At 49.1% G+C, this 24,972-nt stretch overlaps 1 protein-coding gene across 4 annotated transcripts in view; it reads left to right on the top strand.

Moving 5' to 3' along the window:
• Positions 1–177: 177 nt before the first annotated feature.
• cntrob (centrobin, centrosomal BRCA2 interacting protein) overlaps positions 178–24,972 on the top strand; it is a 48,838-nt gene continuing 24,043 nt past the window's right edge. For 2 of the 4 annotated variants that reach the window (XM_059642540.1, XM_059642541.1), the window contains exons 1-10: positions 178–252; positions 2,716–3,295; positions 5,079–5,163; positions 6,309–6,399; positions 9,522–9,705; positions 16,091–16,207; positions 17,543–17,659; positions 18,855–18,953; positions 22,229–22,465; positions 24,328–24,474. In XM_059642540.1, coding sequence (XP_059498523.1) covers positions 2,741–3,295; positions 5,079–5,163; positions 6,309–6,399; positions 9,522–9,705; positions 16,091–16,207; positions 17,543–17,659; positions 18,855–18,953; positions 22,229–22,465; positions 24,328–24,474 — 1,632 coding nt within the window. In that variant the 5' untranslated portion in view covers positions 178–252; positions 2,716–2,740. Of the gene's footprint in view, positions 253–2,715; positions 3,315–5,078; positions 5,164–5,441; positions 5,554–6,308; positions 6,400–9,521; positions 9,706–16,090; positions 16,208–17,542; positions 17,660–18,854; positions 18,954–22,228; positions 22,466–24,327; positions 24,475–24,972 lie in introns of those variants that run through there. The other 2 variants (XM_048524018.2, XM_059642542.1) reach the window with 2 other exon arrangements.

Consider the following 24,972-nt stretch of genomic DNA (forward strand, 5'->3'; position numbering starts at 1 on the left):
GCACCGCTTTTTAAAAATTATTTCGCATATTTAAAACTCTCGGGGAATTTTTTTTTCTCCTTTTCATTTGGGGAGGGGGGCGCGGTGTGGTGCCGTTTGGGGCCAGGCGCAGCCCAGGACAGGTCGGGCGACGGTTTTGACGGTTGGGGGGGGTCCTTCCCCGCCCGCCCGGCGCCGCGGTGATGACGCGACGGGAGCGCGGTTGCTATGGCGGCTGGGAACGCGGGAAGGCCCGGGGGAGACCGAGAGAAGGTGATGGGGGGGACCGGGACCGGGACCGTCATCCCCGCGGGCAGGGGATCGGGGGGGGGAGACCAGAGGCGTAGTGGGGGTGGGGGGGATCAGAGGGAGAGCGGAGGGGGAGGGGAGGGGGGGATCGGAGCGGAGGGGGGGGATCGAGGGGGAGGGGAGGATTGGAGGGGGAGGGGAGGGGAGGGGGGATCGGAGCGGAGTGGAGGGGAGGGGAGGGGGGGATCGGAGGGGAGGGGAGGGGAGGGGGGATCAGAGGGAGGGGAGGGGAGGGGGGGATCAGAGGGAGGGGAGGGGAGGGGGGAATCAGAGGGAGGGGAGGGGGGATCAGAGGGGAGGGGAGGGGAGGGGGGATCAGAGGGAGGGGAGGGGAGGGGGGGATCAGAGGGAGGGGAGGGGGGATCAGAGGGAGGGGAGGGGAGGGGGGGATCAGAGGGAGGGGAGGGGAGGGGGGAATCAGAGGGAGGGGAGGGGAGGGGGGGATCAGAGGGAGGGGAGGGGAGGGGGGAATCAGAGGGAGGGGAGGGGGGGATCGGAGGGGAGGGGAGGGGAGGGGGGGATCGGAGGGGAGGGGGGGATCGGAGGGGAGGGGAGGGGGGGATCGGAGGGGAGGGGAGGGGAGGGGAGGGGAGGGGGGGAGGGGGGGATCGGAGGGGAGGGGGGGATCGGAGGGGAGGGGAGGGGGGGATCGGAGGGGAGGGGAGGGGAGGGGAGGGGGGGATCGGAGGGGAGGGGAGGGGGGGATCGGAGGGGAGGGGAGGGGAGGGGGGATCGGAGGGGGGGAGGGGAGGGGAGGGGGGGATCGGAGGGGAGGGGAGGGGGGGAGGGGAGGGGGGGAGGGGAGGGGAGGGGGGGAGGGGAGGGGGGGATCGGGGGGGAGGGGAGGGGAGGGGGGAGGGGAGGGGAGGGGAGGGGAGGGGAGGGGGGAGGGGAGGGGAGGGGAGAGGGGGGGAGGGGAGGGGGGGATCGGAGGGGAGGGGAGGGGAGGGGGGAGGGGAGGGGAGGGGGGAGGGGAGGGGAGAGGGGGGGATCGGAGGGGAGGGGAGGGGAGGGGAGGGGGGAGGGGGGGATCGGAGGGGAGGGGAGGGGAGGGGAGGGGGGAGGGGAGGGGAGGGGAGGGGAGAGGGGAGGGGAGGGGGGAGGGGAGGGGAGGGGAGGATCGGAGGGGGGGATCAGAGGGGAGGGGAGGATCGGAGGGGGGGATCAGAGGGGAGGGGAGGGGAGGGGGGGATCGGAGGGGAGGGGAGGGGGGGATCGGGGGGGAGGGGAGGGGGGGATCGGAGGGGAGTGGAGGGGGGATCGGAGGGGAGGGGAGGGGAGGAGGGGAGGGGGGGAGGGGAGGGGGGGATCGGAGGAGAGGGGAGGGGGGGTTCGGAGGGGAGGGGAGGGGAGGGGAGGGGGGGATGGGAGGGGAGGGGGGGATCGGAGGGGAGGGGAGGGGGGGATCGGAGGGGAGTGGAGGGGGGATCGGAGCGGAGGGGAGGGGAGGGGGGATCAGAGGGAGGGGAGGGGAGGGGGGAATCAGAGGGAGGGGAGGGGGGATCAGAGGGGAGGGGAGGGGGATCAGAGGAGAGGGGGGGATCAGAAGCGAGAGGGGTGTTCAGAGGGAGAAAGGGGTCAATCAGAGGGGAGAGGGGGTGATCGGGGGCAGGGGACAGGGCGGATCAGAGGGGAGAGAGATCAGGAGGGAGGGAGATCAGAAGGGAGTGGAGAGAGATGAGGGAGAGAAGAGGTGAGGGATGGTAGGGGAGGGTGATGAGGTAATGAAGGATGGATGGGGAAAAGGTTATGGAGGAAGGGATGAAGGAGGTGTGGAGGGATTATGGGGGGTAGTGTTAAGGAGGGATAAGGGGGAGAAGTGAATCGAGGGGACTGGGTGAAGTCGGAGGAATGTGGGGGGCGGGGGGGTGGCTGAGACAGGGGAGAGAGAGACGTAACAGAGGGAGTTAGCATGATGCAGGACGGAGAGGAAAATGGAAGGTGATATGGGTCAAGGGCAGGAGGAGGGGATGTGGTGAGTGGGGTCTGGAGAGCCACCTGGGGTGGGGAAACAGGGAGACCAGTGTCAGGTGCCAGAGAAAAGGAGGGCAGAGTTTGACAGGTGCATGGTGACATGGGGTAAAGAGTAGAGGAGCATCACAGACCATTTTTTAAAAAGAGTGTAGCGTGACACGGGCACAGAAGAGGTGCTTGTATTTTAGAGGGGCAAGGAAGAGTAGAGCGAGGGATGAGGGCAATAGAGGGGTAAATTTGTGAAGCACCTTGAGTGCATGGGAGGAATTAAGGGGAGGATGGTCATGAGGGCTGAATGCTAAGGCTTTGGAGACAGGAGAGTGGGCTAGGAGGGAAGAATGGGGACGAGTGGTTGCCGATGCTGAGTGACTTTGAATTGTCCTGCCACGCGGTTGTTATTTGTTCATTTAACTTAGTGTGGGTGACCTGTTGGAATGTGTTTCTGGCTGGCAGGTTGGGATCCTGAGGCTGCTGTGCGATGCAGAGGGATTCCCGCACCGTTCCGAGCGGGCCGCACCGCCAGATGGACTCCCCGATTCGAGCTGAGGACCTGATGAGCGACGTGGAGCTGCTGCCGCCGTCTGCGCCTAGCTCTGCGCCGCCGAGCCCGTGCCTCGCCACCGCCGCGGACGAGTCCAACTGTGGGCGCTCTGCTCCTCCCGCCGCGTCACGCTCCCTGCCCAGCAGCCCCCATGCCAGCCTCGCCACCACCTCCTCTGAAGTGACAGCCAGGCTGTACTCCTCGCTGCGGGCCAGCCGCGAGCTGGGAGCTGCCCGCTCCTCCCCTCCTCCTTTCTCCTCCTCCTCAGGTGCCCTCACCAACTGTTCCAAAGATTCACCCCACGTCCTCAGGCCGACTGCCAGCAGCCAGGCTGGGCCGGGCACCTGCAAAACTGCTGCCTCCCGCCCTCCAAAGTCTGTCCAGTTCTCCAAGGAGGCCCCTAGGCCGCTGGCACCCCCTGGCCTGGAAGATCTGGCTGTGCAGGCGGCCCAGCGACTCTCCAAAAGGGCAGAAGGCAGCGAAGCGCTGAAGGTAAATCTGCATTTCTCTGGTAGGTCACTTTCAGTCTTCCCTCATCATCCAGTCCTACAGGGAAACGTCACATCATTGTGTCCAGCACAAACAAACTATTGTTGTTCGCTCCGGATTCTGCAGTGCGGGCTGTTGAGATGAATACCAAAGCTGTATTTGAGCGTGTGCCCCAATTGCGAGTGAACAGGGCATGTTACCGGGATGAGATAAGGTGAGGTAGGAGGGCGCTGACATGGGGCGTGAAACAGCTGAGTGGCCTGTTTCTGTGCTTTTCTGTTCTGGACATCTAAATCCAAGGATCTTTGATTTTCATTTTCTGTCTGGCCAGTTTTTATTTGTGCGTCTCTGCACTCGCTGGAAGAGAGCAGAATAAACATAATGTTGAGTAGTGCACACCCCTCCCTCTCCCATTGCTGTCTGCGAGTGCACACTGAAATTATTTCTTCTTTAGGTGGGCAGCGGGTCTGTAGGAAGTTACTGCCAGGGCAGGCATTTGTTGTCCACCACAAGGCACCCCATCCTTAGCAGCTGCCAGGTCTGGTTAGGAGTCATGGCTTTGCTGGTTAGGACATAACGGTCCACATCAAGTCAAACAGCAGTTTTCCAGCCCTCAGTGGAGCAGTCAGTGAGTTTTGTTGACAGGCTCGACACTTTCACACTCACTCTTTACTGATTCCTGGAATGGTGCACTGTCATAAGATGAGACTGGGCCTGTACCCTCTAAAGTTTAGAAGAATAAGGGGTCAACTCATGGGAGTGTGCAGATTTCTTACGGGACTCAACAGGAAGGGTACTGCAGCAAATGTTGGTTTTATTAAGTGGCACCTACAGGACCAGGAGTATGCTGGTTTATCAATGTTTTGGTTGGTCAAGAGGTCCACATAATCAAAGTAAAATCACAAACTAAGTAATAGAAACGTAATGCAGGGGGTATGTGTATCACTGTTATACTTTATTCATAGCATAAATCACTTAAATAAGAATACAACATTTCCTTAACTAAAACTTACTGGCAGAGAACCTTCTCACCCACATCCTCAACTGACGACTCAGGCGTCGTGATAATACAGTAAACTTCTGACTTTTTTTGGGTGTATAATTTTTTTGCCGGTTTACTGAGAGTGCTGGTTCATTAGGTGCCAGTTAAAACGATGTTTGTTGTCGCTCCTGCCTGGGTGGGGTGGAATTTGTAGAATCAGGAGACACAGTCTCAGAATAGGGAGCAGGCCGTTTGGGACTGAGGTGTGGAGAAATGCCTTCAAGCGGAGGGCTGTGAATTGCTGAAATTCTCGACCCTTGAGGGCTGAGGAGATTCTTACCAGGCCCTAGGACTGTTCTCTCATTAATGGTGGTGGTTCAGCCCGTAGGTCACCACACCTTCCGGTGATGTTGAGAAGCAGAGACCCTTCATGATAACCTCAGCCAGTTTAGGAATTGAACCCATGCTATTGGTGTCACTCTACCTCGCCATGCTCAAATCAGAGACTGCTAGATGTGAAAGGCATCAAAGGGCAAAATAATGTTGAGGTGAAAGGTCAGCCATGATCTAGAATGGTGCTGGCAGGGCCGAGTGGCCTTATGCTATTTTCATTGTTCCTGCTCCCACGTCTTGTATTGTCAGATTAGATTTAGTTTTGTTCTGGCTGCTGAACTGCAGTGATGGGGCTTGGACATGTGTCCTCAGCCGAGGTCTCAGAATAGCTAGAACCGGTATCTTAACCGTGGTATCCCCCCTGGAGAGGTGAACTCCTCCTTCCTCACCCTGTCCGTTCTTCCTCTGCAGGGTGGATCCAGGCACATCTCGGAGATGGAGTCGGTCCGGTCCCACCTGCAGAACATGTTGAAACTCTCCGAGGATCTCACCTGCAGTGAGTACAGTACCATCACCAGCCCCTGCTCCCCCACCCCCCCCCCCAACCCCAACGCCCACCCCACCGACCCCATGACTCTCAGGCTGAAGATTAAAAGGAAAGCTGGCGACAGGGTGAATGCCCACACCACAGCGTATGCCACTGTTGACCTTCCCACCCCTTATTCCTTCTGCTCGTGTTCATTAATGGGACTAGTAGGTGGGTGGGGAAATGACCGTTTGGAGATGTCCCCAGCAGAGCAGCTACATTTCTATTTTACTCATTTACAGGAGGTGAGTGCTGGTGGCCAGGGCAGCATTTATTGCCCATCCCTAATTGCCCCAGAGGGCAGTTAAGAGTCAGCCACATTGCTGTGGGGGGTCTGGAGTCGCATGTAGGCCAGACCAGGTAAGGATGGCAGTTTCCTTCCCTAAAGGACGTTGGTGATCCAGATGGGATTTTTACGACAATACGCGATAGATTCGTGGTCATCATTAGACTCTTAATTCCAGGTTTTTAAAATTGAATTCAAATTCCACCCCTACCAAGTTGGGGTTTTGACCAGGGTTCCCAAACTATTATTTGGTTCTCTTGATTAATGGTCTAACAAAAATACCACCAGGCCGACATCTCAACCACGCCCCCATGGCGAGATTGAACGTGGAGTGTTGGGACCAGCTTTGCTGCGACTGGCACTGGGAATACCCACCTTCATCCTGGTGAGTATTCCTGCCTTGGACCTGCCCCCGATAGTCCCCGACTAGGGTGACACGGTGGCTCAGTGGTTAGCAGTGCTGCCTCACAGGGACCCGGGTTCAATTCCACCCTCGGGCGGCTTTCTGTTTGGAGTTTTACACGTTCTCACCGTGTCTGTGTGGGTGCTCTGGTTTCCACCCACAGTCCAAAGGCATGCAGGTTGGGTGGATTGGCCCATGCTAAATTGCCCAGAGTGTCCAGGGATATGCAGGATAGGTGGGTTATCCAGGGATTGGAAAGGGGGTTTTTCTGGGTGGAATGCTCTTTGGAGGGTCGGTATGGACCCAGTGGGCCGAACAATCAGATTCCACACTGTAGGGTTCTATGATTCTATGAACAAGGGGAATTATGTTTGTCTGCAAGTGAAGCCTGGGGTGACGGGTGTTGTTCTGTTCTCATCCACACAGGGGTCAGCCCCAGCTCCCCAGTGTCAAAGGGGGCTGAGGACCAGAGGGATGACGACTCCTTTGAGAGTGACTGCACCAGCGCTTTACTCAGGTGAGCGGGTAGTCTTGAAACAGCATCTGGTTCAGTCAGGTACACGTAGGGCATTTGCTTTGTAAATAAATTATTTCCAACGCTGGCGGAGGGCTAATTACTAGTTGATAACAATGTAGTTTACTGTCAAAGACTGTTTGGCTTATAAACATCTGTGTCCCTGACTGCATGTTCCCCCCGGCTGGTCTGTCAGAAGAGAAACTGAACAAAATTTATAGGGAACAAAGGTGGCATTTGCTTTTTAAAGGTTGTGAGGCTCCCTGTCTCAACTATTCTCCCAACAGTACATTCCAGACCTCCAGTATCCTCTGGGTGCAAAAGCTTTTCCTCCAGTCCCCTCTAAACCTCCCGCCTTTCAATTTAAAATTGTGCCCCATGTGTCGACTAAGGGGACAAGCAGGTTTCTATCCGCTCCCTGCAGAATTTTACACGTGTATTATTGTGGCACGGTGACTCTGGTTAGCACTACAGCCTCACAGCGCCGGGGACACAGGTTCGATTCCACCTTCGGGCAGCTGTCTCTGTGGAGTTTGCACATTCTCCCTGTGTCTGTATGGGTTTCCTCCGGGTGCTCCGGTTTCCTCCCACAGTCCAAAGATGTACAAATTAGGTGGATTGGCACGCTAAATTGTCCCATGGTGTTCAGGGATGTGTGGGTTAGGGTGGATTGGCTGTGCTAAATTGTCCCGTCGTGTCCAGGGATGTGCGGGTTAGGGTGGGTTGGCCGTGCTAAATTGTCCCGTAGTGCCCAGGGCTGTGCGGGTTAGGGTGGGTTGGCCGTGCTAAATTGTCCCGTAGTGCCCAGGGATGTGTGGGTTAGGGTGGGTTGGCCGTGCTAAATTGTCCCGTAGTGCCCAGGGATGTGCGGGTTAGGGTGGGTTGGCCGTGCTAAATTGTCCCGTAGTGTCCAGGGATGTGCAGGCTGAGTGCATTAGCCTTGGGAAATGCATGGTTACATGAATAGGGTAGGGGGTTGGGTCTGTGTGGGCTGTACTCTGGAGGGTCTGTGTGGACTTGATGGGCTGAATGACCTGGTAGGGATTCTATGATTCTATTAGGTTTCCCTCCTCAACCTTCTCTGCCCCAAAGAAAACTTGTCCAGTCTCTCTTCTTCGCTGAAATGCTCCATCCCAGGTAAGATGCTGGTAAATCTCCTCCACACCACTTGCAGTGCAAACACATCCTTCCTGCAGGGCAGTGCCTAGAACTGCACATAGTACACCAGCTGTGGTCTAAACAAAGCCAAGTACAGCTTCATCACAGTGGAATGCTTTCACTCAGTGCACTGTGGCAGCATTAAGCTATGCATGAAGTAAAATTGGACTGTCTGGGTTTAATTCATGGCTTCATATGCTGTGCACCGTGACCCTCACTGGGGGTTGCACAGCAGAATTTTGGGTGACTAGTTCGTTGTGGAGCTTGGGCTGAGTGCTGACACTTGCGAGGCCCCTTTAAAATATTTACCTTCCTGCTTTTGTTGGGGTGTGTGGTCTAACGGACTGCTCTTTGCGTACCAATCGCTGCTGTTGCAGTAAAAACGGCCGTCTAGTGTCGGCTGTTTGTCTCGCTTTGTCGAAATGCTGCCCTCGTCAACTTTGCCCAATGCTTAACTCCCCCCTTTCCACTGCCCCCCTGTCCCACAAACCAGCTGACAGCTAAAGTCCCCGCCTCCCGCCCACTCAGGAACTGAAGCCAAACCTCCCCAAATTCTGCAGCTCTCGTCTTTCTCCCCGCTTTACCCTGTGGGTTCACGTGAATTTAAAGACGTTAGAATAGAGTCACCACTGGGCAGGCGTATGGGGTGGGGTTCAAGTGGCTTACTTCCTGGGAGCAGGGATGGGTGCAGTGGCTGACAGGAGCTGATGTAATCATCTGGCAACAAGTGGCCCTCGTTGACCTGGGCACCTCCTGAGACTGTTTACCCTTACAGTGAGTTTAAAGAGACAGGCCAAGTCGAGCAGGTTCATTGCTTATTGCTGCCGTGGATATGCTGGCAGACTGGTTAGGTTACCAGGCAAGCAACGTGGAAGCCTGCCTTAATAATCCTGATACATCAGCGCATCCTGTCAATTCAAATGCAGCTCATTAAACACGCCTTGACTGAAAATCCTCATCGATAATCATGAACAGGAAACTAGCGTTGATCATTATTTAAACCAAAGCGTGTGGTTCACGGATGTCCTTGGTTCGGTGTGGATGGAAAAACTGCCCTAACTGAGTCTGGTCTACCTGTGACTCCAGACCCATACCTCGGAAGTTGATGTTTAACTGCCCTCTGAAATGGCCTAGCAAGACAGTCAGTTCATCAAACAGGGAGTTAAAAAAATACTGAACAAGAGGGGGTACCATTGCCATGAGGGCTGCAGTGATTCAACTAGGGTTGCTGCTCCCCAGCACCTTCTAATTCCTTTGGATGAATAAATCCCAGAAAAATTGTGATGTGAAACTATATACATCGTTTTAAAAAAGCTTTTTAAGAATTCCAAACTTCTGACTGATGTTGCTGTGTTTTTTAAATCGCTGCGAATGAAAAGATTTGAAAGTCTTAGAGAGAGCACAGCAAAGATTCTTGAGTAAGATTCCAGGAATGAGGGACTTCAGTTATGGGGATAGATTGGAGCAACTGGGCCTGTCAACATCCGAAAAGAGAAAACTGACAGGAATTTTGGTAGAGGTGTGCAAATTCACGAGAGTCTGAGTAGAGTAGAGAGGGAGAAGCTGTTCCCATTGACAAAAGAGAATGAGTTGGCACAGAGTTAAAGTAACTGGCAATAGAGGGTATGAGGAAAAGCCCTTTTTATACAGTGTGCAGTTAGGATCTGGAATGTGGCCTGGGAGTGTGGTGGAGGCAGGTTCAACCCTGACTTTGCAGGACCACAGGGAACAGATGGGGTGAGTGATAACACAGCATGTAGCTGGAGCAACACAGCAGGTCAGGCAGCATCAGAGGAGCAGGAAGGTCGACGTTTCAGATTGAAGCAGTGTTGTCTCTGACTCCAGCATCGGCAGTTCTTACTATCTCCAGACGGGGTGAGTGAGCTGCAATGTCTCCAAGTGGCTGAATAGCAACTTCCCATGCCGCATGTCAGCTACGATTCTGTAACTTGCCTTCTCTGTTTCAGTGCCAAACCTTATCAGATTTCTGTGTCCCCGCCATTGCCCCTCCTGGGATTGGATGAGGCTTCTCTCTTCCCTCGGTATTCCCATATGCGGCTGGGAACGGGAGAGGGACTGGTGGCTGAATCCTCCGTCTACGAGAATCAGATTCTGAAGGACACCCTTGACAAAGAGCGCACCAGGAGGAAGGTAAGGATTGTGGCTTCTCGGAGAATGTGGTGGTGTATTATAACACTGTAGGATTAGTAATTCAAAGGCTCTGCGAACACAATCATAGTCACATAGAGTTGTACAGACCCTTTGGTCCAACTTGTCCATGCTGACCAGATATCCTAAATTAATCTAGCCCCATTTGGCCCATGTCCCTCTATACCTTTCCTGTTCATATACCAATCCAAATGTAACTGTACGAGCCTCCACCACTTCCTCTGGCAGCTTATTCCATACATGCACCATCCTCTGTGAAAATGTCACCCCTCAGGTCCCTTTTAAATCTTTCCCCTCCCACCTTAAACCAAATTCTCTAGCTTTGGGCTCCTCTAACTTGGGAAAAAGACTCTGACTATTCACCCTATCCATGCCCCTCATGATTTTAGAATGCTTTATAAGGAGAGCCCTAAACCTTTGACACTCCAGGGAAAATAACCCCAGCCTCTTCAGTTTCTCGCTGTAGCTCAAACCCTCCAATCCTAACATCATCCTTGTGAATCTTTTCACAACCCCTTAGAGTTTAACAATACCTTTCCTATAGCAGGGAGAGCAGAAATGAATGCAGTACTTCAAAGGTGGCCTAACCAATGATCTGTACAGCCCCAACACAGGTTCAAATCGCAGCCATGGCAGCTGGTGGAATTTAAATTTAAATAAATCTGGTATTGAAAGCTGGTCGCAGTGAGCAAAGTAACTATTGTCAGAACCCTTTTACACCAATGCCCTTTTGGATATGAAATCTACCATCCTCACTCAGCCTGGCCTATGTGTGACTCTAGACTGACAGCAAAGTGATAACTCTTAATTCCCCTCAGAAATGATTTCAGCAAAACAATCGGATTATGGGAAATTTGGGATGGGTGACAGCCTTGCCAGTGATGCCCACATTCTGTAGAAGAGCCTTGGGTAATGTTGTAGTACAGAGAAACCTAGGGTTTCAGATACATAATTCTTTGAAGTTTGAATCTTATATAAGACAGGGCTTGGTTAAGAGGGCACTCAGCACGCTTGCCTTCATTGCTCAGACCTTTGAGAATAGGAGCTGGGACATTATGTTGAGGTTGTACAGGACGTCCGTGAGGCCTTTTCTGGAGTACAGTGTCGCCCTGTTATAGAAAGGATATTATTAAGGTGGCGAGGGTTGAGAGGAGATTTACCAGGATGTTGCTGGGAACGGAGGGTTTGAGGTAAAAGTTGATGCTGGATAGGCTGGGACTTCTTTCACTGGAGCGTAGGAGGTGAGGGGTGACCTCTTAGGGGTTTATAAAATCACGAGGGGTATAGATAAGGTGATGGGGGGTTTCAAGACTAGGGGGCGTATTTTTAAGGTGAGACGAGAAAGGAGAAGCAATTTTTTCGCACAGAGAGCAGTTCGTGTGTGGAATGAACTTCCAGAGGAAGTGGTGGATGGGGGTACAGTTACAACGTTTAAAAGATATTTGGATGACTACATGAATAAGAAATGTTTGGAGGGATATGGGCCAGGAGCAGGCAGGTGGGACTAGTTTAGTTTGGGATTATGTTCACCATGGACTAGTTGGACCTAAGGGTCTGTCTCCATGCTGTATGAGTCAATGAAAGAAAGCAACAGCTCTTTTGCTGCACTTCAGCTTTCTCGAAAACCTCCTTTAAAACTCACCTTCAGAATCCCTCCTAATTCCTGATCACAACCATGTGCATCTCTACAGTGCCTTGCTTTAGGGAGTGAAATGCCCCAAATATCAGCAGGTAGAACATGACACCGAGCTGTGTGGAATATTAGGATTGATTAGCAAAAGCTTGACTGCAAATGTCGGTTTTAAGGAGCATCTTTAGTGAGATTATGATGAGGCAGCCGATGGCACGACTGCTAGACGTGGAGGATTTAAAGTCAGCAATGTGCTGGTAAGATATCTAATGTTGTTTTGAGGAGCCCTTGTGCATGTGATGATAGTTTGGGCGCCGAATCAATTTTTGTTTTTCTCTCGAGTCCACAAAAAAGCCCTGGGAGTCAAACCGAGAGCTGACTTTGTACGGCACCAGGTGGTGTATTTAATCACAGAGCCTCTGGGACTGCTTGGGTGATTGTACTGCAGGGAGCCAGGCTGTACAAGGCATCCAAGGGGGTATTTAAAATCAGGGAGTGGAGCAGGCGTTTGAAAATCTCTGCATTCCTAGAAAGTTGCAAAGGCTATTTAGGCCACACATCCTTCGCCGGTCTCTGTCAGCCACAGGTTCAAGCTCTGACGTGTATAGCACTGTTACTCTGACAAGTTCCTAGCCCGTGTGGAATGGAGGATGCTTACACGTGTCCACGGTGTTTCTCTGCTCTCTTGACCTTGCTGGGTAATCATGAACTGCCCAGAAGGAGGTCACGTGGGCATTAAGCAGCTTGGGGATCCGGCTCCCTCACTTGTCAGCTGGTAGCACTTAAAAAGCCAAACTGCCCTCTAATTCCCTTAGCAGGCGCTGACCCTGTCTCCTTCGTACTTGCTGTCAATCTGAAAGCAGCTTTGTTGGGGTCATCTTCTGTTACCTCGCCTCTGGTGATACTGAGGATTTCTCATAGCCTTAGTCTGAGAGTCACAGGGAGGTTACCTCACTTCAGACACACGTGCAGCTTGGCAGTACTTCACAGGTTTTAGCAACCGTCTAAGTTTTGATTTCTTATTTCATCTTTAACTGAGTAAATCTTAAACGTTATTTCCCCAGGATAGCGCGGTGTGGGAATGTGTAACTGCAGAAAAACTGATACAAAATCAGTTCTGTTCGATTTGTGCTGCTTCATCAAACAAGGGTGATATCTGGCCTTTTTCTGATGTGTCATATATAAATAACAAACTCCCCAGGTGTGTGTCACAGACTGGAATCTAATTGAGTGTTCAGGGATTTATACATAGAACAAGAGATCCCAGGAATGAGTTACAGACTGGAATTTAAACGAGGGGTTTCTGGGTTTATATATAAAAATACCACATTATTATGAAATAATACATACCCAGGAATGTGTCGTAGACTGGAATTTAATCGAGGGGATCGTGGATTTATACATAACAAAAGAAACAGCCGGGATGAGTTACAGACTGGAATCTAATCAAGGATTATGGAAAGGTTTGTATATAAAATAACAAACCCAGGAGTGAATTACAGCCTGGAATCTAATTGATATGGGATGGTTTATATATTGTATAATCAATGCCTGGTGGTAAGTTCATAGACTGGAAACTAATCAAGTGGTACAGGATGGTTTACATACAGAATTACAAATGCCTGGGAGTGAGCTACAGACTGGAAATTAATTGAGGGGTATGGGATGGTTTATGTATAGAACAATACATACCGGGAACAAATTACAACCTGGAATCTCATCAAGGCATACTGATGGGCTGTGTGTCCTTGCTGTCTCGTGATGCTGAAAGAGGATTCAAGACTTAACTTCTGGAGGTTTAAGAAGATGCAATCCATTAATTCCTTGCAAACACTTTATCTTTTACTCCTGTATCTGTCTTGCAGAAACTTATTCCTGTACATTTCCGCTAATCACAGAAGTTTTGGCTTTTTCGTCATTTTCTCAATAACCAATGCTATCTAACTGACCTGCAATTATCTGGTTTTCTTTTGTCCCCTTCCCTTTTATGTTACATTCGTAGTTTTGTAGTCCTCTTGTACTTTTTTAGAATTTGAAGATTCCTGGAAGATTACTCCTGTGGCTACTTATTTCGTTTCTTTTATGTTTCTGATCTTTTTTCCCTCAGAATGTGTCCTTAAGAATGTCTACCAGGTAGCTTGGTACCTAAGATGGCATTGTAAGTGGTAACTTGTAAACTTTTCACCATACTCATGAAGTTCATGTCAGAATAAAGCTGATCTAAAATTCTTTTAAGACCCTAGGACGCATTCTATCAGGTTCAGTGGACTTGTTGGTCTTACTCCCATCTGTATCCCTTGTACTTTTTCAACTGATGGTTATAGAATTTATTTTCTTACTTTACCCCTTTTATTATTGAGTAATTTTGGAACACTATTAGTGTCTCTTACTAATGCCAATGCGAAGCATGAATTCAAATTCTCTGCCATGTTATGGCTTCCCATTATTAATTCCACAGGCTCATTCTCCAAAGGGGCAATGTTCACTTTGGCCTTCCACTTTTATATATTTAAAGAGGTTCTTTCCGTTCATCTTGATACTACTTGGAAGTTTTCCCTCAAAGTTTATTTTCTTCCTTGGTGTCATTTTCTGGGTCATTTTTTTGTTGGTTTTATAACTTGCCCACTCCTCTGGCTTACCGCTAACCTTTGACATATCCATAAGACCATAAGACACAGGAGTGGAAGTAAGGCCATTTGGCCCATCAAGTCCACTCCGCCATTTAAATCATGGCTGATGGGCATTTCAACTCCACTTCCCTGCACTCTCCCCGTAGCCCTTGATTCCTTCTGAGATCAAGAATTTGTCGATCTCTGCCTCAAAGGCATCCAACGTCCGGCCTTCACTGCACTCCGTGGCAATGAATTCCACAAGCCCACCACTCTCTGGCTGAAGAAATGTTGTCTCATTTCAGTTTTAAATTTACCCCCTCTAATTTTAAGACTGTCCCCACGGGTCCTAGTCTCCCTGCCTAACAGAAACAACTTCCTAGCATCCACCCCTTCTAAACCATGCATTATCTTGTAAGTTTCTATTAGATCTCCCCTCAACCTTCTAAACTCTAATGAATACAATCCCAGGATCCTTAGCCGTTCATCATACGTTAAACCCACCATTCCAGGGATCATCCATGTGAATCTCCGCTTAGGCTAGTATGTCCTCCCTGAGGTGTGGGGCCCAAAATTGGACACAGTATTCTAAATGGGGCCTAACTAGAGCCTTATAAAGCCTCAGAAGCACATCACTGCTTTTATGTTCCAACCCTCTTGAGATAAACGACAACATTACATTCGCTTTCTTAATCACGGACTCTACCTGCAAGTTAACTTTTAGAGAATCCTGGACCAACACTCCCAGATCCCTTTGTACTTCTGCTTTGCGAATTTTCTCACCGTTTAGAAAATAGTCCATGCCTGTGTTCTTTTTTCCAAAGTGCAAAACCTCGCATTTACTCACATTGAATTTCATCAGCCATTTCCTGGACCATATCGTATGTTTCTTTTCTTTCACTTTGATGCTATCCTTACCCTCCCTGCTTAATCATGGTTAGCTTATTCCCTTCCTAGAATCCTTCTTTCTCACTAGGACATATCTAGAAGGTTGCTCATGACAAGGGTGCTTTTGGGTAAATAAATTCCATTCAGTCTTGCTGAAATGACAGTTTTTAAAAATATCTCTGTCTCCAGAAAGGATCTGGATACCTTTTGAAGATAAAGGACAAAATTAGGCATCTTAATACATCTGCTCGTTAACAACTTTTTGTTTCCTCTTTGAAGGCTGGCATTCTTTTTGAGAAATAGGATTAGACCTATCATCTCAAGCTTTCTCTGCCCTTCTTTGACTGATCTGATGTGACCTGAATCCCACTTTCCTGCCTCTTTCCCCTCACCCCTGACAAAGATGATGAGGAGAAGCATTACCTTTGCATCTACCAAGACAAGCCTCCTCAGAAATCTGTTTGCTTCAAAAAGATCACCTTTGATTATTCTTAAAGTCCATTGAGTATGGGCAGAACCTGCTGAACCTTGCCCCGTAAGACAAACCCCTTTCCACGCAGGAATCAGCTGCATGAATTTGACTTTGTGACACCTCAGGAAGGATGGGTAGTCACTTTGATATCCTCGCCAATGTTTAGCCCCTTCCTTATCCTTCTTAGAATTTGAAAACCATGCATTCAGGGACATGAGACAGGCAAAGCACATGCTTATGTCTGCTTTGTGTAGCTGCTTTTTCTTTCTGGAATATGTTGCTAGCATGAATGCAGAGGTTGTAGCGTGAAGAAGGGGCATTCCACATCAAGCATGGTTGACAGGGAATCCGTCCTGCTCTCTGCAGCTTGCATGAATGTGTTGGAAGGATTTGCAAGTTGATAATCAACCTGTTTGCCTGCACTTTGAACTCACCTTCCTTAGCCGTCAGGCCATTTGGTTAGACTTGTATCAGCAGCTTCTAGCTCAGAGATAAGGAGGCTGCCTATTCTGCCACAAGACCCTCTAACCTTATTCCTCCACCTGATTCAAAAAAATACTACAGAAAGAAATTCATGTGTTAATTATATGAATACTGATTTCTTAAAAAAAAATCTTTCTTATCTGAAGCCCCTGTTTTTGTAGGCTGGATTTGTTCAGTCTATCCTCCCGACTCTTCCGTCTAGCACTTAGAATTAAACAGGGATTAATTGTTCACTTTTGAAGCTCTGATTGGTTGTCTCTGTCTTCTTGCTTTGTCCAATCACAGCACTGCGAGAAACAGATTCAGAGTCTGCAGAACAAGATCCTGGAACTCCAGCAACAATTGGCCGTGGCAGTGTCAGCTGACCGGAAGAAGGACATTATGATTGAGCAGCTGGATAAGGTACAAGGGTAAACGGTTTTGAAGTTCAGCCTCTCTGTAACTACCAGGGATACCTGAAGTGGGCAGTACCACAGGGCGAAAGAGACAATCATCTAATGAAGGATTGGATGTAAAGGCATCAGAGCGGGTGCAGAAAAGAATCACAAGAATGGTTCCAGGTATAAAGGGCTAGGTAGATTAGTGAAATGCAGAGATAGATGTGGGGGCGCAGGTCTGGGTGGGATGCTCTTCAGAGGGTCCGTGTGGACTCGATGGGCTGAATGGCCGACTTCCACACTATAGAGATTCTTTTCTATGAAAAGACTTGAGTGACATAAACATATTGGAGGAGTTGGGACAGTTTCCCTTGAAGTGGATAAGGTTTGAGAGGCAAATTGTTTGAGGTATTCAAAATCATAGAGCCCTGCACGGGTTGGACAGGGAGAAACTGCCCCCACTGGCAGATGGCTCGAGAATGAAAAGGCACAGATTTAAAATTATTGGCAAAAGAAGTATCAGAGAGATACCAACTTGTGTTTACAAGCAACGAATGGTCAGGATCTGGAACACACTGTTTGAAAATGTGTGTTGGAGGTAGGTTCAACTGAGTAACTTAAAACACAATTGGATTGTTATCTGAAAAGGAAGAAGGTGCAGGGTTTCAGGAAGATCGCAGTGGAATGACACTGGGTGAAGAGGAAGATTTGAAAAAGACAGAATAAAAACTGTAAGAACTCCAGATGTTGTAAATCAGAAACAAAAATAGAGTTTGCTAGCAAAGCTCAGCAGGTCTGGCAGCATCTGTAGAGAGAAATTAGAGTGAACGTTTCGGGTGGAGTGACCTTTCCTCAGAACTTAGCGACCCAGTTCTGAGGAAGGGTCACTTGACACGAAATATTGACTCTGATTTCATTCCACAGATGCTGCCAGACCTGCTGAAGTTTTCCAGCAATCTCTATTTTTGTTTCTGACTTACAACATCTGGAGTTCTTTTTACTCAAAAAGACATGAGGGGCAGTTTTTTTTAACAGAGTGTGGTTCACGTGTGAAATGAACTTCCAGAGGAGGCGGTGAATGTGGGTACAGTTACAATGTGTAAAAGACATCTGGATAAGTTCATGAATAGGAAAGGTTTGGAGGGATATGGGCCAGGAGCAGGCAGGTGGGAAAATTTATGGTCAGCACAGATTGGTTGGACTCTATGCTTTTTTAGGAGGACCCAGTGGGGCTGGTTTAATATTCTGGTGAGAGAAAAGAAAGGATTCTTAAAACTGTTCATCTCTTTGTCGGTGGAGAAATGAATTTTTTCCTGTGGATTTTGTTTGTGCACTTTTCTCTTTTCCCCTCCATGGACAGACGCTGGTGAAGGTGGTGGATGGTTGGAAGAAACACGATTCAGAGAAATCAGAAGCCATGAGGCAGTTGCAGGAGGATCGCGAGGCGGCAGAGAAGGGGTGCAGCAAGCAGCAACAGGTAGCAGCAGCGTGTGCGTATGCATGTCTGTGCGTGCGTGTGCATATGTATGAATATATCTTGCTTCTAGTTAATTTTGACTGTTGTAAACACGGGTCGTATCTTGGAATCTCCACATTGTCGATGCACTCAAAAATAAACATAGACCTTGGGCCAGGTAAAGCTAGAGTTGCCATAGTCTTATTGGACCATAAGGGTGCTGACTCATTAGAGTGAGAGAGAAACAACTGGTGATGGTTTAACCTGAGGGTCAGGTGACAGGAGAAGTTGGGAAGGAGAATCCTTCAAGGTAACCTCAGCCAGTAGAGGAGTTGTATCCACACTGTTGGTATCACTCAGCATCGCAAACCAGCCATCCAGCCAACTGAACTAACTGAAGCCACATGTGCACCCTTTAAGAAACTTAAATCAAACTTGTCCCTGTTTCCAGCAGTGTTGAAGACTTAACTACTTTTATTAATAGAGGCATCGAGTTCCGGAACCAAGAGGTTATGGTGAAGCTGTACAAAACTCTGGTGCGGCCGCACTTGGAGCATTGCGTACAGTTCTGGTCACCGCATTATAAGAAGGATGTGGAAGCTTTGGAAAGGGTGCAGAGGAGATTTACTAGGATGTTGCCTGGTACGGAGGGAAGGCCTTACAAGGAAATGCTGAGGGACTTGAGGCTGTTTTCATTAGAGAGAAGAAGGTTGAGAGGTGACTTAATTGAAACATATAAAATAATCAGAGGGTTAGATAGGGTGGATAGGGAGAGCCTTTTTCCTAGGATGGTGACGGCGAGCACGAGGGGGCATAGCTTTAAATTGAGGGGTGAAAGCTATAGGACAGATGTCAGAGGTAGTTTCTTTACTCAGAGAGTAGTAAGGGAATGGAACGCTTAGCCTGCAACGGTAGTAGATTCGCCAACTTTAGGTACATTTAAGTCATCATTGGACAAGCATATGGACATACATGGAATAGTGTAGGTTAGATGGGCTTCAGATCGGTATGACAGGTCGGCACAACATCGAGGGCCGAAGGGCCTGTACTGTGCTGTTATGTTCTATGTTCTACTCTAGTTTGCTGGCTCGGTATCAACTGGGTTTGTTCCTCAATGATCTGCAGCCAAAACCTTGGTGAAGGGCCACAGGGATAGTTGCTGCATCCCACAGAAGATGATTTTAAAAGTGATGCAGCATTTCTGCGTTCTTCCCAGGTCATGTTCAACTTGGAACAGCGTTTATCTCAAGCAAACCAAACTCTGGTGAAGGAGCAGCAAGAAAAGGATCTCCTGGAGGTGGAGCGGGGCATGTTGGTAAGGAGAAAAAAGCATTCCTGTCCTGATGCTGGTTTTAGAGAGTAATACCATTACTGTGCACTGTGTACTCAAATAAAAAACGGGTTTTCGAGAACATATCCTTTTAAAGTAGGGAGTAAGCTTTAGGGTGAGAGCCTTTTTCCTTGGAGGGTGATGGCTAGCACGAGGGGACATAGCTTTAAATTGAGGGGTGACAGATATAGGACAGATGTCAGAGGTAGGTTCTTTACTCAGAGAGTAGTAAGGGTGTGGAATGCTCTGCCTGCAACAGTAGTAGACACTCGCCAACATTAAGGGCATTTAAATGGTCATTGGATAAACATATGGATGATAATGGAATAGCGTAGGTTAGATGAGCTTCTGGTCGGTTTCATAAGTCGGTGCCACATCGAGGGCCGATGGGCCTGTACTGAGTTGCTATGTTCTATGTAACACTGTGGAGGGTGTGAAATCCAGTCCAGGTCTTTGGTACTGCTAAAAACGTGATTGGCACTGGTCGCTGTCCACGGTCCTGAACGCTCACAAGAAACAGCTCTCTCGGGTTTGTCAGACACGATGCTGGAACCTACAGATAACACGCAGCGTGGAGTTGTCGGGACACAGCAGGCCAGGCGGCATCAGAGGAGAAGGAAAGCTGATGTTTCGGGTCGGGACTGTTCTTAAGAAATGGGGCGGGGGAGGGGGAAGGGGGCTCTGAAACAAATAGAGAGAGGAGGGGTGGGGCTGGAGAAGGCAGGTTGGATGGCGATAGGTGAGTGCAGCTGGTGGGGCTTGGTCGGTGGGGTGGAAGACGGACAGGTCAAGGAGGCAGAGATGAGATGGTCTGGGGAAGACCATAAGACATAGGAGCAGAAATTAGGCCACTCGGCCCATCAAGACTGGTCCCCCATTCAATCATGGCTGATAAGTTTCTCAACCCCATTCTCCCTCTTTCTCTCTGTAACCCTTGATTTCCTTGATAATCAAGAACCTATCTACCTCAGTCTTAAATGTACTCAATGACCTGGCCTCCACAGCCTTCTGAGGCAGCGAATTGCATAGATTCACCCCTCTCTGGCTGAAGAAGTTTCTCCTTATCTCCATTCCCTTTACTCTAAGGCAGTGCCCTCAGGCCCTAGTCTCTCTGACCAATGGAAGCATCTTCCCAACATCCACCCTGTCCAGGCCATTCACTATTCTGTAAGTTTCAATTAGATTCCCCCATATCCTTCTAAACTCTAATGAGTATAGTCCCAGTGTCTTTAAACGTTCCTCATATGTTAAGCTTTTCATTCCTGGGACCATTCTCATGAACCTCCTCTGAACCCGCTTCAGGGCCAGTATGTCGTTCCTGAGATATGGGGGCCCAAAATTGCACACAGTACTCCAAATGTGGCCTGACCAGAGCCTTATAAAGCCTCAGAGGTACATCTTGCTTTTAAATTCAAGTCCCTCCAAAATAAATGCCAACATTGCATTTGCCTTCCTGATTACTGCCTCCACCTGTAAGCTTACCTTGAGAGAATCTTGCTCTAGAGCTCCCAAGTCTCTATAGACTTCTGAATTTTCTCCCCATTTAGAAAACAGTCCATGCTTTTATTCTTCTTACCAAAGTGCATGACCTCACACTTTCCCACATTGTACTCCATCTGCCACTTCTTTGCCCACTGTATTAACCTGTCCAAATCCTTCTGCAGCCTCCCCACCTCCTCCATACTACCTGTCTCTCCACCTATCTTTGTATTGTCTGCAAATGTAGCCAGAATGCCCCCAGTCAACTCTATCATTGGTGTATAAAGTGAAAAGTTGTGGTCCCAAAACTGCCCCTTGCAGAACACACTTGTCACCGGCTGCCATCCTGAGAAATATCCTTTTATCCCCTCTTCCTGTTTTCTGCCAGACAGCCAATCGTTTATCCTGCTAGCACCTTGCCTCTAACACCATGGGCCCTTATCTTACTCAGCAGCCTCCTGTGCAGCACCTTGTCAAAAGCCTTCTTGAAGTCCAGGTAGATAACATCCATTGACTCTCCTTGGTCTACCCTGCTCGTTACTTCCCCAAAGAATTCTAGCAGATTTGTCAGGCATGACCTCCCCTTGATGAAACTATGCTGACTTGCCCTATCTTACCAAGGAAGGTAGGTGGAATGGCGATAGGTGAGTGCCGGTAGGCAGAGGTGGAGAATGGTCAGTGATGTGGGATGGGTGGTTAGGTAGGGGGGAAGACGGACAGGTCAAGGAGGAGGGGATGAGAAGGAGATAGGTAGGAGAGAAGACAGATAGGTCAGGGAGGCAGGGATGAGAGGGAGGGTCGGGCATGGGACAAGGTCGGGGGTGGGGAGAATTTCAACGTGTGCAAGGTTCTGGAGCCGATCGTAAGCTTGTGATCTTCTCACTCGGAAGTGAATACACTACCCACCAATCCATGACGGCCAAATGTTATATCAGGTGCAGGAGCGCTGCTCAACAGTTCCTTTCCTGGGACATTGAGGAAGCAAATATACCACCAAGATTAGTTAATTTGTATCAAGAGATTGGAACTGATCCAAGTCATGTCTGCTTTGAATGGTGGTGTAAGAAGCAAATACATGACTGTCAAAACACAAGGCGGGAGGATGCCCCTCTTTATCCCCAATCTCTCAATTCCCTCCGTATCAAAAAAAAACTATCCATCCCCAGTCTTGAATATCCTTGATGACTGAGCATCCACAGCCAGCTGCAGTAAAGAGTTCTAATAATCTTTTAAACAAAACAGCAGCGTAAAGGGCAAGAGACAGTAATTATGGACATAAAGGAAGATCGGACATAGTGGCAGGAGGGAGCATCTCAGTTGTTCAAACTTACAGTTCCATTCAACAAGATGACAGCTGACCTTCCGGCTCAGTGCCCTATTCCCATAATCCTTAGCCATCTTTGTACCCAGAAATCTATTGAACTCTATCCTGCCTATTCTGAACGAGTGACTGAGCGACCACAGCTCTGTGGGGTAAAGAATTGCTAAGATTCATGATCCTCTGACTGAGAAAATTTCTCCTCATCTTAATCCTAAATGATTGAGGCCGTTATCCTGAGATTGTGACCACCCACCCTCTCAGATCAACATCCATGCCATAAAGCATTCTAAGAATTTTTGTTTTATGTTTCTGTGTCTATGGTACGCTGGGTCTTTAGCTGAAGTGACGACGACTTACTTACATACAGAAATGTAATGACGGTTTGTTTTTTCTGGTCTTCCCCACTGACTTTGGCACCCCTGCCCCGCTCTGTCCTTTTCTCTCATTCCCACCCCTATAGGAGGAGCAGAACCAGAAGTTACAGAAGGCTCTGGAAGTGGAGCAGCAACGCTGCCTGAGGGTGCAGGGTGACTGCGAAACAGCAGAGACCAGCAGGCAGCACGAGCGCAAACAGGCCGAGGCATTGCGTGCCAAGCTAGCAGAGGAACGACAGGCGAGCAGCCAACGTGAAAAGCAACTGGAGCAGAGGATCACGCAGCAGGAAGAAGAGCTTCAGAAGCAGCTGGAGAAGGAGAAGGTGAAGTAGGGAGAGAGAGAGAAGAAAGACCGGGTGACTATGTGGAGTTTGCATGTTTCCCCTGCGTCTGCGTAGGTTTCCTCCCACAGGCTAAATATGTGCACGTTAGCTGGATTGGCTGTTCGAAATTTCCCCATACTGTCCAAGGATATGCAGGCTAGGTTAGCCATGGGAAATACAGGGTTACAGGGATAGGGTGGATCTGGGTGGGATGCTCTTCAGAGGGTCATGCAGAATCAGTGGGCCGAAAAGCCTCTATCTGCTCTGTAGGGATTCTATAATGTACACTTAATTAATTGACAAGGAACGGGAAAAAGAGAAGGTCATTCAGCCCCATAAGCCTGCTATGCCATTCAGTAAGATCATGGCTCTCTTATTGTGGCCTGAACTACATTTTCTTGCCAGTGCCGTCCATAGCTCTGAACTCCTTTGCCTGTGAAACATCTGTCTGAATCAGTCTTGTATATATTTCATGACCCAATCTCAACTGCTCTGATGGGAAGACAATTCCAAAACCTAACAAACTTAACAGAAGAAATTCCTTGTCATCTTTGCCTTGACTGGGAGAGTCCTTATCTGGAAACTGTGCCCCTTGGTTCTAGTATCCTCCAGGAGAGGAAACGCCTCAGAATCTTACAGGTTTCAATAAGATCTCCATTCATTCTTTTAAACTCTGGTGATAACTGGCCCATTCTGCTCAGCCTTTGTGGACTATGTATCAAGTACAAATGTGTTTAAAAAGAGTGAGTTTTTAGATGGAGGCCATTCAGCCATCGTCCCTGCGCTGGCTCTGTGAAAGAGTCGGTTAATCCCACTTTCACCCTGTCCTTTCTTGATAATTTTTCTTTCCCCTCCTCCTGCAAGTATTTATCCAAATCTTTTGATTTGAATCAGATTCAACTATCTTTTTCAGGTAGCTCATTCCAGATCACAGCTGCTGTCAGAACATAAAACAAAGTTCTTCTTATTTCTTCCTACCCCCCCCCCCCCCCCAAGTCTCTGTCTGCCTCTACTACCTTTTTACTTCATCTCTATCACTCCCAATGCCACCCACAAACTCCTCCACTGTCTTACTGCCATGTCATAGAATCATAGAGCTGTACAGCATGGAAACAGACCATTTAGTCCAACTTGTCCATGCTGATCCAGATATCCGAAAGTGATCTTGTCCCATTCACCAGCGTTTGGTCCGTATCCCTCTGAATCCTTCCTATTCATGTACCCATCCAGATGCCTTTTAAATGTTGTTGTAATTGTACCAGTCTCCACCACTTCCTCTGGCAGCTCATTCCATTCACCCTGTACATGAAAACATTTCCCCTTGCATTCCTCTTATATCTTTTACCTGTCACCTTAAACTTATGCCCAATAGTTTTAGATTCCCCCACCCTGGAGGAAAAGAGCCTTGGCTAATCACCCTATCCATGCCCCTCATGGTTTTGTAAACCTCTATAAGGTCACCCCTCAGCCCCCGACTCTCCAGGGAAAATAGCCCCAGCCTAATCAGCCTCTCCCTGTAGCTCAAACCCTCCAACCCCAGCAACATCCTTGTAAATCGTTTTTGGACCTTTTCAAATTTCACAACATCTTTCCTATAGCAGGGAGACCAGAATTGAACACAGTATTCCAAGTGGCCCTGACCAATGTCCAGTACAGCTGCTACATGACCTCCCAACTCCTCTAATTGATATGCTGACCAATAAAGGCAAGCGTACCAAACACCACCTTCACTATCCTGTCCACCTGCAACACTGCTTTCCAAGAACTATGAACCTGCACCCCTAGGTTTGGCAGCACTCCCCTGGACCCTACCTTTTAAGTGTATAAGTCCTATTGTGGTTTGAAACATTGCTTCTGCACAGGCAACCGCTCAACGTGAGACTCAGCGAGCGCAAGATGCACAGCAAGTCCTTGGATCTGTCCAAACGGAATTGCAGAGGGTGGAAATCGAACTGGACACAGCAAAACGTGACAAGGAAAATCTGCAGATGGAGCTCAGCCTGGTCAAGGTAAAGCGTACGAAACTTCCTGATGTCTTGATTGACCAGACCACTGTCCTCCATGTGGTCGAACCAGGAACAGATTAATTAAGAGAAGGAGGAGATCATTCGGCCCCTCGAGCATGCTCTGCCATTCAGTAGGATCATGGCTGAGCTTGAGCTTCGACTCCACTTTCCCCACCCACTCCCGATATTCCTCAGTTCCCTGAGAGACCAGAAATCTGTCTCGGCCTTTAATATACATGTTGATAAGAGCACTGCACAGATTCAGAATTCATTAGGCATTATCTCTGTTCTAAATGACTATCTATGCCTCTTATCCCAAGGCTGTACTGTAGATTTGCAGCCAGAGGCTAACATCTCCTGGGTGTGTGCGCGGTCAAGCTGCATCAGAGTCTTGGCTGTTTCAAGGAGATCAGCTCTAAGGAGTACAGGTCCTGTCTCCTCAACCTGTTGTCACAATATAGTCCTCCCGCTCGGGAGCTAGTCTGGTGAATTTCCTCTTGC

Source organism: Stegostoma tigrinum, chromosome 45, assembly GCF_030684315.1.
Source record: "Stegostoma tigrinum isolate sSteTig4 chromosome 45, sSteTig4.hap1, whole genome shotgun sequence".
NCBI lineage: Eukaryota > Metazoa > Chordata > Chondrichthyes > Orectolobiformes > Stegostomatidae > Stegostoma > Stegostoma tigrinum.